Source organism: Gopherus evgoodei, chromosome 6 (genome assembly GCF_007399415.2).
Source record: "Gopherus evgoodei ecotype Sinaloan lineage chromosome 6, rGopEvg1_v1.p, whole genome shotgun sequence".
In the NCBI taxonomy this organism is placed as follows: Eukaryota; Metazoa; Chordata; order Testudines; family Testudinidae; genus Gopherus; species Gopherus evgoodei.
Genome location: NC_044327.1, coordinates 53,577,425 through 53,590,384, shown reverse-complemented (window position 1 = coordinate 53,590,384; position 12,960 = coordinate 53,577,425). Strand labels below are relative to the sequence as shown.

Below are 12,960 nucleotides of genomic sequence, written 5' to 3'. Positions count from 1 at the left end.
ATAGAAAATAACAAATGCAGTAGTGATAATAGGGCAGGAGTGTCTTCCTGTGCCTTAATCCAAGTACAAGGGATGTTTGGCCAAATTAAAAAGTGGGAAATTTGCAACTGATAAAAGGACTTAGTCTTTTACATGATGTGTCATTTAACTGTGGAACTTGCTGCCACAGGAAATCACTGAGGCCAGGAATTTAAAAAAGATTCATAAAGAGATTGAACATTTATATGACTCCTGAGCATCCTTAGTTGTCATACTTTATTATCAAGTTTTGGAAGGGATATTAAACCTCATGCATCATGTATGAATCAACTTCCAGCTATTAGATACTAAGATGAGATCTAATATGGGGGATAGAGATGTAATCTATCTTGATATAACACAACCCAATATAACACGAATTCGGATATAACGCAGTAAAGCAGCGCTCTGGGGGGGCGAGGCTGTGCACTCCGGGGGATCAAAGCAAGTTTGATATAACATGGTTTCACTTATAAAGCGGTAAGATTTTTTGGGCTCCTGAGGAGCGTTATATCGAGGTAGAGGTATATTTCCTATATGCTTATTGTGAGGTTCTTGCACTTTTCTCTGAAGCATTTGGTACCAATCACTGTCAGAGACAGAACGCTGGACTAGATGGACATTGGGTCTGGTCCTTAATAGCAGTTCCTATATTGACATGCTATGTATTTTTTTTTTCAAAGTTAAAGTATGGTGACATTTGTGTCTCTCAAGGTAAATCTAGTATCCATCTGTGGTGGGGCTTCACATTCACCTTCAGAATTTATGCCAGGTGCTCGTCAGCATTATGGGCCACTGCTGACTTGGAGGCAGTTTGTTCCATATTGTGATGTTGTTTCTGCTGTTAAATGCTATGCTACATTTTGATACACGCTATTTTTGCCACATTTATTTTTTGAGGAAAAATCTACCATTTTGGTCAGAGAGTTGAGGCGATAAGACAAGAGACTTTAGTTTACACATTGTTACTATTATTGAAAGACAAAGATTTATGAATTCAAAGTCTGAATTATTTTCCCTTAAGAGAGACTCTGTTGTCATTTTATGCTAATGTGGAAATGGATAATTATTTCCAGACTGTTAGAAACAGGCATTTCTGTGTTAGAAACAAGCTGATGACCTGGTTGCCACTTCATAGGTAAAGGTGTTGCTCTAATCTCTTTTATCCCACGCACAATCTAGGTGGTGACCTACTTCCATGTAATGGAATCTTGTCTGAGTTACCTAGCAGGTCATGCAATGAAAACTACTGCTCACTGAAGAAGCAGGAACTCTAACATAAATGGCATTTTTGGTTGGTCTCTCTCTCTTCCCCCCCCAGTTGTTGCTACATCTTGGTCATTTAACATGGTTCTTAAAGACTAGTAGATTACAAGTGAAAAGATACATTGCCAGCCATGTGCACTGTGTACTGTAACTCCTCGCTTAACCTTGTAGTTATGTTCCTGAAAAATGCTACTTTAAGTGAAACAACGTTAAGTGAATCCAATTTCCCCATAAGAATTAAGGTAAATAGAGTGGGTTTAGGTTCCAGGGAAACTTTTTTCATCAAAGACTACATACACATAAACGGTATAAGTTTTAAACAATTTAATATTGTACACAGCAATGATGATTGTGAAGCTTGGTTGAGGTAGTAAAGTCAGAGGGTGGACTGCGTTACTGATAAATGATGAACTAGCACTCAGCTGAACCCTCAAGGCTTAATACATTGTTGTTAATGTAGCCTCATACTCTACAAAGCAGCATGAAAGGAGGGAGTGGAGACAGTATAGTAGAGAGAGAGACATGCGCGCACACATCCCGTGTGCGTGAGAGAGAGATGAGCGTTGCCACTTTAAGTACGCAGACTCTACTCTAAGTACACTGCCTTTTTAAGTAGATCAGCAAGTTGAGACAGCAGCTGCTGCCAGCAAGCTCCCTCTGTCGTGAGCCCCTACTCTGTGGAGATGGGGTAAAGGAACAAGGGGCAGGAGGGGCCAGGGCCATCCTGACATTAGCACCTCTCTCCCACCGTCCCCTGCACAGCAAGCAGGAGGGTCCTGGGAGCAGCTCCAAGGCAGAGGGCAGGAGCAGCACACGGCAGTGGAGTGAGGAACAGCTGAACTGCCCAGCAACTGATAGCCTGCTAGATATCTACCGTGCAGGAAATTTAGGGGAGCGGGGAGCTGATGGGGGCAGGGTCTGCCGATCCACCCTGATTCCAAGCCCCCACCAACTATCTCCAACAGTCTGCTCTTTCTGCAAGCAGTGGACAAAGCAGGTGGCTGCCAAACGACATTATAAGGTAACATTGCAGAACTTTAAATGAACATTTTCTCTAATTGATCGGCAACGAAACAATGTTAACCAGGACGACATTAAGTGAGGAGTTACTGTAACACTTTTCATTTGTAAGGGGTTGGTTCTAAAGCTCATCCCTTTTAAGTGACATGTTCAGATCATGGGTGGCTGGTATCATAGATAAGGGGAGGCTGTGCCTCCCCAAATACCCAACTGTGGGCCTGCCCCCAGGCTAGCGTGCCTCCTGCAGGACTTGGATGCCTGGTGCTGGGCTGTGCTGCCTGCCCTGTGCTCTAGGGCTGGCCACCTGCGCACCGTGGCTGGGGGGCGCAGAGACCATGCCGATCGGCCACCTGACCTCCAGCGCTGTTTTTGGGAATAGCTTCTCACAGTTATATTCCTATATGAAGTGGGTAGAAGGGTGTCTGTATCAGGTTCTTGAAAAATAACTGATGTCCACTTTGTATACTGGATGCTTGTTAAAACAGAACATAAGAACGGCCATTCTGGGTCCGACCATAGGTCCATCTAGCCTAGTATCCTGTCTTCCAACAGTGACTAATGCTAGCTGCTTCAGAGGGAATTAACAGAACAGGTAATCATCAAGTGATCCATCCCCTGTCGCCCATTCTCAGCTTCTGGCAAACACAGACTAGGGACACCATCCCTGCCCATCCTGGCTAATAACCATTGATCGACCATGAATTTATCTAGTTCTTTTTTTGAACCTATTATAGTCTTGGCCTTCACAACATCAGCTAAACATATCTAAACCCATGTTCTAAAAGAGCTATCAAGCATTGATATATTTTAGAATTAGGTTTATGTCTAGCATGAACTTGTTCCTTAGGTGGGCAGGCTTTAGCCTCATGCAATTTCTATTAATTCGGCTACAGATTTAATCAAATATAGTCTGTCTAGTGGTGAGTCTGTATAATTTTTTAAACATATGTATTAATTTAATACAATTAAAAGTGACACTGAGCCAGTAAAGCATGCTATTCTCTTCCATACAAACCCCCTAGCCACAGCTTTGCCAGTGTAATTTAGGCTAACCTGCGGTGTACTTGCTAATCCTCTCATGCACCTTTCTAGAACTGAAACTACCTAACATGTCAACTTTGAGAGCAGCTTATTATGTCTTCCATTAACACATAGGATAAGACCATCCGTGTTCACTTTAACACTCAGTAGACAGGATACGCAAAGCCATGAACGTTCATAAAACACTTTTATTTAATTTAAAAAAAAAAGGTATATATGAAACAGTTCTAGTTGATGCAAGGCAGTTTTGTTTCTTTTAGAAATATAATAATGGAAAGGAAAAATACCAGCTAATTAAAACTGAATCTTATATGGACTGTTTTTAATTTCTAGGCTCCTGCTTACCATCTTATTTTGGAAGGAATTCTAATACTGTGGATAATCAGACTTCTTTTCTCTAAAACCTATAAACTTCAAGAACGGTCTGACCTCACACCTAAGGTATATTGTAATAACATTCTTCCCAATATGCAGATTTTTTTCGTTATAGCAACAATTATACTACTAATACATTTATATGTTTGACACTCGGTATGTGGTGTGATCACCTCACAAATTGAAACCACTGTGATAAGCGATATTTCTAGTAACTTCAAATGGAGTAAGAGATCTTTCAATATGCATTTTGTTTTGGGCAGGAAAAATGATTGATCAGAAATAATGTTACACCAGTTAAAAGAAAACTTAATTTTTTGAAAGTTACAAATCAGAAATTTGAAGGAATTGGATTAATTGTTAAATTCTAGAGAGATGAAATTGTCATCAGCTCTAGTTTGTGAACGGATTTGTTTTAACAATGGAAACTTCAGGTAGATTTGAAAAAAAAAAAAAAAAAAACTATGGAGAAATTCTTGCTGAATTTTACTGTCCTGGAAGCAATTGCTAAATAATCAGTCTGGAAATAGAATGTAAGCATAAAATACTGGCACCTAACACTTCAGATATTAGCAAGTTTAAGAGAGGATTGAGAACTGTATACATCAGTGGGGATAAAAATCTGTTAAACTCATTCCTGCAAGCAGTTGGACTCTTGCTTAACTCTAAACACTAGTAGTCCCATTGACTCCAGTTGGACTACACATGTAAGTTAAGCATGTGTAAATATAAGAATTAAACATCAGTATTTCATTTTCTCTTTCTTACTTCATCTGGTACTCAAAGCCATTATATTCTAAAAACTAGTGATAATGGTGGGGAGGTCCTCATGACTTCTTCTGTACTGGTATCTAGGGTGTGTCTTCATTTACCGCTGGATTGGCGGGCAGCAATCGTATCCAGTGGGGATCGATTGATTGTGTCTAGTCTAGACGTGATAAATCGATCCTCAAGCATTCTCCTGTTGACTCCTGTACCGGCGAGCGGTGCAGGCATAGTTGACGGGAAAGTGGCAGCAGTCGACTCACCGTAGTGAAGATAGCACGGTAAGTAGATCTAAGTACGTCAACTTCAGCTACGTTATTCATGTAGCTGAAGTTGCGTAACTTCAATCTATCCCCTCCGCCTCTAATGTAGACCAGGCCTAGTAATCAATAAGGGGCTGAGAGGCCTTAGTGCAGTGGTCCCCGGATCTTTTGGCAGTGGTGGAGCATCCGCCGAAATGCCTCCGAATTTCTGCGGCATTTCAGCAGCAATGCCTCTCAATGACGCCGCTTGCCGCTGACAAGCGACATCATCGAGAGGCGTAGCTGCAGAAATGCCGCAGACATTCGGCGGCGTTTCGGCAGATGTTCCACCGCCGGCCAGGACGCGGGCACATTTAGATGCCCGCGGACACCGCATTGGAGACCCCTGCCTTAGTGGATCTGCTTAGGCTAGAAGTGTTGCCACCAATAGGCTATTGTATTGAGGGTCATGGGTTTGCTGAGATTTTTAACCAATATAATTTTAAATTCACCTTCTGTCCACCAGTATGACACTGCCTTTACTCTTCAGGCATCATCTCCCACGTCTGCTTATGTGATAATGGTGAATATGGATATTGCTGGACAATGCTGCACAGCAATAAACATTGAAAGTTTGATAGAGAACAGAGAGATCAGTATTAAAACTACAATATTTCGTTTAAAAAAAAACCCATAGCATATCACTCTTAACATGCTAGGCTAGTAGCAGTGACACTAGCTAAATTACTGATGAAACTTTATGGAATTCTTAAAACCTTGCAGACTGCTTAAGAAATAGGGGGTGGGGGGAAAAGAAATCTAATGCATGTGCTATAATTACATTCATGAGCACACTAGCTTTTAATCTCAGTATTAGCCAAGCACACATTCTAATATGATTGTAGCTATTTCTAAATATTAAATATTTAGACTTAATCTTGTTGCACACATTTATGTCATTTTATTTCCTTTCAAATATAGGGCCATTGGGCATAGTTCCAATAAGAAATACAACATGTAAAAGATCAAATGTTTTATCTAAACATTTTCTTAAACAATTTAAGAAAATCTCTTCTGAAACACAGGCCCATTTATGTTTTGATACAGAAGGTCTTGTCCTCTTCAAATATGAAATGGTGTTCTATAAAAAGTCAAAATTCAAAAACAAAATCATTCGTCATCTAAATAAAAGGAAAAGATTGAAACTACAACAAAATAAACTTATAATTGTGTACACTTCCCTTTCCAATTTCTAATCTTTCCTTTGTCATTTAGACTTCGAAATTTTTTCTTTAAATGTAAGTATGAGTTCTTTGCATCAGAATCTTCAAACAAAAATTGAAGTTACAGAAAGAATGGATTTTCTTAAATAGTAATCCTGTAATAAGTATAAATAAGTAGGTTTATGTTTTTTAAATTTTCCGTTACCCTTACAGTTTATATTGACATTTAATTACAATATTGATGTGAAAATCCAAAAGCTGTCATAAAGCTTTTTTCTTTTGCATTTGTGACTAGCTCATCGGGAGTGTCTGGTTTTCTTTGTCTTTTTGCAAGGATGGGATTTTATTATACCTGGAAAATAACTCTTAGGAAATGTTACTCTTCAACAGTGTTAAGGGAGGTGTTACATTTTAGAACTCATGGCCCTAGTGGCTACTGATGTGTTAAGCATTGTTGTGTATCTGAGCCAGACAGCGTGGTACTTAAAATGCCAGCGGCCCTCTGGAGCCTTTTTTGCACTAGTGCTAAGAACAATAATAGGATATATTAGCAGTTAATTTCCTATATCCTGTGTATGGGGATGGTTCATTGCAAGAGAACTACTTAAATTATAAAACCAAAGAGTGGAGATTGTCTGTCAGTTCTAGTCTCAGGATCTAAATATTTAGTTAGTCTTTTAAAATAAATTTAAAAGTAGTTTCCAGCTTAACATCCCTTTAATAGCTAATGCTTATATCATAGCCCTACTTAGTGTCATTGTGGTTCAGGGGTTAGAGAGTTTAGGACTGGATGGAATGAAGGGTATGTCCACACTATCCGCTGAATCGGCGGGTAGCGATTGATCTATCGGGGATTGATGTATCACGTCTAGATGAGACACGATACATCGATCCCTGAACGTGCTCCCTGTCGACTCCGGAACTCCACCAGGGCGAGAGGAGGAAGCGGAGTCAATGGGGGAGCAGCAGCCATCAATCACTCACTGCGAGGACGCAAAGTAAGTCAATCTAAGTCGATCTAAGATATGTTGACTTCAGCTAAGCTATTCTCATAGCTGAAGTTGCATATCTTAGATTGATTCCCGCCCCCACCCCACCCCTCAGTGTAGACTAGACCTAAGGAACTCCTGAAGTCTAATGCTGGTTCTGACTCTAAAAAAGAACAGGAGTATTTGTGGCTCCTTAGAGACTAACAGATTTGTTTGAGCATAAGCTTTTGTGGGCTTCTGACTCTGATTCACTGTGTGTCCTTGTGCAAGTGACATAACCTCTGTTACTCCATCTGAAGAATGGACAGGAATACTTGCCTACATTGCATGTGTTGTGAGGATTAGTTGTTATGACAGTCTATGCTATGTGATGTTACCCAATGTGCAGATTGAGATAATTTGATTATTAATTGTTGCTTCTGTTGTGTCACTTCACTTAACACTCTAATGCAAGAACTGTTTGTTTAAATAGTGCTATAGAATGGTTGAGGACAGGAAGTGAGGAATGCTGTATCCAATATTAAATTAGAGGGTGATTTTGCTAGTTGGTAATCAGGAAGAAATTGCCTTAGTTAAAATTTTGACCAGGATGCTGAGTCAATACCTTTTTCTTTTACAAAACATACCATGAGATCTTTAATGAACAGATCCAGCCAGGATCTCTCATTTCTAAGTCACTTCAAGTAGTGCAGAGCCCCTCTGTATAGTCTACGGGAGTAATATTTCAGCATTGACTTGGAAGGGTGCCGCATGTTGATATAGTTCTTTTGGCTAGAACTATACCCATCTGCTTACCATACCATATCTGCTTATAATGGAATCATATTTGAAAGATACTAAATGTGGGTATTTTGACTTCTGATCCTTTCAGGAAAAGGAAGAATTGATTGAAGAGTGGCAACCAGAACCTCTTGTTCCTCCTGTATCTAAAGATCACCCAGCTCTCAACTACAGTATTGTTCAGGGTAATTTAGCACAAATCTATTCTTGTGTTCAACTTCAATAAAAATCTCTTCAAATTTCTCTGTTTTTAAACATATGAGGATTTTAATGTTCCTGGAATATCTTTGTGAGTGAGTTGCATGTTAGATTACAGGACTAGGTTTATCACTGATGCTAAAGCTTCCTATCAAGTTCGTTATATCTTTGTTGAAACAGAATTAATTTCTGAGGAGATATAATAGTATAGAGAATCTAATTATCTTTTTAATCACTTACAGTAAAGTATTAGGTAATTGGCTTCATCTTGGTATCTTATTCAGGATCCTTTTCTGTTTGATGACTATAACCAAAATGAAGCAATTTTTGTAAAGGTTATAGGCCTAAATCTCCAAAAGCGCTAGTAATTTTAGGGTTTCCAACTGGAGGGGCCCTGATTTTGAGAGGATTGGCGTTTCTTAAAATTAGACTAAGGTATCTCAAGCTGGGCTCTCAAAAATGGAGTCATTTGAAATCTTTGGCTATAACATCTTCGGGCTTGTGTACAAATTTGAAATGGGATTACACCAATGTGCACTAGCCAATTAGTCTGTGACACTCTGGGTGGACTAATGCACTGTGTAACTAGAAAAGCCCTCAGAAGGTGATACTGATTCACATATTTCCCACATGTGTTGCAACACAGATGCAGTTCAAACATAAGTACACTTCTAGAATATACATCATAGTACGCAGGAATGGTACACTTTTTTGTTTAACTTTGTTAGGTTGGTAGCATTTAAAAATAAAGGTGTATTTAGTGCTCATGAAAGATCCAAGTTAACACAATAGTTTATTTTAAAATCATCCACTCATGAACAAGTGTGTGCACAAACAGCACAGTGATGCTTTCGCATGCTGGCCTGGCAATATCCTGCTTGCTTGTCAAGAGGAAGCCGCTCTGCTTTAAAAAAAAAAATGGAGACCAAGTTTAATTGTGGCTTCTGTGATGTGGATGCTTTTGGTCACTTTTTCCCTGTCCGGAGCTGTTCTTAAAGATGTTGGTAAAGGGTGTGGGGAAACCATCAAAATGTCTCAGTGGGTATGGAGTGAAGGAAAATATTCAGTGTTTGAAAATCTTTCACTTGACTTAAAAAATGCCAAAATAAATTATTCAAAGCCTTTCAGGGATGCTACACTTAGGTAACACTAAGACCACCAACTAGCTACCTTCCCATGAGCCATTGAACAGCCATTGAGTTGTAACTTGGGCTGTCAGCCTAGTTCACATCTCAGAATTAATATATAAGTGAAAATTTCCATATCCTATTGGCAGTTCCAGAGCCATCTTGTTCCCTGCTAAAGTAATGATTCAGGTATCCTGTTGACAGTAACGGCAGTCTTCCTTCTGCGATTTTGATGTTAGTCTTCCACAAAAGTGTCTGTAATGCATCTCTTAATGATAATGGTATATGGTAGGAGTTCTTTATTGCCATATTTAATATAGCTTGTGGATTTGAAGCATATGTAGCCAACAGTACGTTAGGAAGTATGAAATATTGTCTGCTAAAAGTAGAATGAAAACCTCTTGATTTATTCTAACACACATCATGGTGGCTGTATTCTCCTTTGTGGAAGACAGTTCTATACCTTGTGTTAAAGCCATATTTAGTTCGATAACATAGATTCTTGTCTGACCTGAACAGATGAGTTTATTATTTAACCAGAAGCCCCAGCAGCTACTGTTGTTAATGATGACAAAACCAGCAATGCAGAGCATTTTCCTAATAAAGAACAGCCAATTTTAAGTTAATTATTGTTAAAAGCTATGTTAAGACCACTTTAAGAGCATCTACGTTGAATTAACTGATTCATGAAATATAATAGACTATGCTATGTAGGGAAACTATCTGCAAGATAGCCTATTTAGACAGGATCATATTGAATTCTCATTCAGCAAATGTGCACCTTAATGATTAAGGGAAAAATAATGAAATGTTGGAAAAACAAATGCTAAAAATGAAGTATATCCCTGAAACAAAGAAGTCCACAATGAACTTTATAGACACTAGTATTCTATGCTAACTTTAATAAATGTTTCTTACAATCTTTGATACATATTTTGCTTTTTATGTTGAAGATGAAATTCAGTATTTGCCTTTGTCTGTACATGCAACTCAGTGAAATCCCCAAGCACAGATTTGGAATCTTAGGACCCTAAAAGACATTATCCAATTAATATACACATAGATTCCATGAAAATCACTTGGAATTCTTTGTTTTTATATAAAGTAAGAATGTGGCCATTATTTTTGATTTACAAAGTTAATAGCATTTAAAAATTGCACCTGGGAATGTACTGATCATTGCAATAAGCCTATACCTGCATAGTTACACCCTGATCTTGCAAAAACATATGTACATGAAAACTCTTTTGACCTCAGCGGGACCACTAAACCTGTCTGGTTACTTGTGGGCATGTTTATATGGCCAGGACCTTAGAGATGCATTTCAGATGGACATATAGCGAGTTAACTGAACACTTTTCAAAACTGTTTTGCTGACTTTTCTCATTATTTTAATCTTCTGAATTAACAAGTTTGAAAGAAAATTGAATCCATGTTTTTTCGAAGTTATGAACGCTTGTGTGCAGTAAGCTGAAACTTTTTTCTTACAATTTGTAGTGAATTCAAATTTAGCCTCTTTGTGTTTGTGTTTTGTCCAACTTAAAACTTTGTCCAAACTTATTCATTCAAAATGTATACAAATTGGTGAATTAGGATCAGAAAAGAGTTTTGAAGCAACTATCTGAGGATATTTGAGCTGCCTTGATTGGTTTTGATTTTGTGTATATAAAGGTCTCATAGACTCTAGGACTGGAAGGGACCTCGAGAGGTCATCGAGTCCAGTCCCCACATATTATTGTTCCCTGATTAGACAAGCTTGGAGAAATTATATTTTATATTGATATAGTATGGGATCATATTGTACAGCATGTGCATAAATTGGCAGAACTAGTGTGTTTTAGTCATAACGTCAGTATGATTTACTACTTATCACTTTGTTATTAAGTGAAACTTTAACGTTGAGTTAGTAGTGTCTTTAGCATTTATAATCACTGTTACAAAGTACAGAACACAGAGGTCTGATTAATTTGTAGGCTAGACATTAGGGGTTTCTGGCCTGATGCCTACATTTTGCAAAAGCAAGTCAAATTGAGTTAGCCTAGTGCTAATGCAAATCTTAAATAGTCAGATTTTTCGTTGCTTCAGTAAAGATGTTTGATAAAATGCTTCCGGTGTAAAAGATTTCATTGTTCTCCTGGTTACAGGTTGCTTGTTCTAAACTTTGCTGAACATTTTGCTCTAGTCACGTTTTCGTCTCCACAACTATTTTTTGTCGTCATTGCTTGATTTTTTTTTTCTTTTTTTACTTCCAATCCTGGTTCTAGCAAAAACGGTTCCTGGAATTACTGTAACTTCTATGAATTAAACAGAATGAAATCTAGCATGTCAGATTTCCCAAGCATTCTAAAACATCTTGTGTTGGGTGTCTGCATAAACTTGGTGTCTTTTTATTTTTATAATTTTTTTTTCCATACGTGTTTGCAAAGGTGATCTTGCTATATGACAAAATTATTGTTTTTTAGTTAACTCTTGTTAATAAAGTGGGAGGATCCCAAGGATCCAAAGTGGGAGGATCCCAAGGATCCCAAATGCACTTTGCAAATTATACAAAGGAGAAGTTTTAACCACTACTTAAATACATCACCTTTGTGGCATGAACCAGCAATTATTTAATCAACAAGCAGCAATCCTAAACAGTTCGGAACAGAACTTTGGAGAATACTGCATTTAGTTTAAGGGACTGGAGATTTTAGGTAGGCAGAATGTAATTATCCAAACTGGAATTTGACAAGTGTATCTGTGTTAGTATATCTGTTTGTATTGTATTTAGGCTATGTCAGCACTAGAGTGCCTACACCAGCACAGCTGTACCGATGCAGCTGTGCTGTTGTAAGATCTCGTGTAGCCACTCTATGCCAACGGGAGAGAGCTCTCCCTTTGACATAATTAAACCACCCCCAACAAGTGGCAGAAGCTTTTCCGCCGACATAGCACTGTGCACACTACCACTTATACTGGCAAAACTTATGTCACTCGCGGGTATGCCGATATAAGTGGCAGTGTAGACATGGCTTTAGGTTCAGAGTAAAATTATGACTTTGAAAACATGGCAGAATAGGGAAAAAAATCAACATATTTTAATTAATATCGTAATATGCTTTAAAATACAGTCAGTATACTGTTTGACTGTTATGAACGTGACAAATATTTAACGATAGCACTGTTTTTATATTTTTGTAGCCCCCCAAGTCATAAAATCATAGTGAATGGCAAGGAATGTATAAATTTTGCATCATTTAACTTTCTTGGACTTCTGGATAATGAAAGAGTGAAGGTGAGTAGATTATATGATTGCGCATAGATAGTTATATACAAAGGGATTTTTTAAAACGTGCTATTGCATTTTTTACCTTGAGTTTGGGGATGACTTCAAAATATGTGAACCTCACAATCACTCAGCATCGTAGTAGTCTTCATCCACCTCACATCCTAAGCCTGGTTCTGCTGTTGACTTACCATGTGACCTTGAGCAAGTCACTTCACCTCTGCTTACATTTCTTTATTTATAAAGAAAATACATACCTACCTCATAAGAATTGCCAAAATTAAAAACATTTAGAACTTATATTTAGACATATTCAAAGCCTTATGCAAATATTAAATATGTGTTTTTGGGTGAAGTGTTTCAGTCCGGTAACAACATGAAATAAAGAAATTGCAGTAACTTGTGTTATGCCTCAGTTATTTCCAGTGTATACTGGAAGTGTGAAAGTACTAGGAATTTAAATGGCAAAATGTTAATCAGCATTTAAATATGGCAGTATATGCATCATTGTAGTTTGTGTATTATAAGTAAGGACACAGTTTGGTCAGAGATTCCGTGACTTTAACAGATGTCTGTGACTTCTGGGGTTTCAGTCTCGGGAGGTGAGGCTCAGACTTCATCCCTGGGTGGCCAGGCTCGGACTTCAGCCCT

The 12,960-nt window shown here is 38.2% G+C and overlaps 1 protein-coding gene across 1 annotated transcript in view; it reads left to right on the top strand.

The window, feature by feature from the left end:
• Window positions 1-12,960, top strand: part of SPTLC1 (serine palmitoyltransferase long chain base subunit 1) — a 55,275-nt gene that overhangs the window by 545 nt on the left and 41,770 nt on the right. The window contains exons 2-4 of the mRNA XM_030566355.1: window positions 3,679-3,786; window positions 7,811-7,904; window positions 12,224-12,318. Coding sequence (XP_030422215.1) covers window positions 3,679-3,786; window positions 7,811-7,904; window positions 12,224-12,318 — 297 coding nt within the window. The remainder of the gene's footprint in view (window positions 1-3,678; window positions 3,787-7,810; window positions 7,905-12,223; window positions 12,319-12,960) is intronic.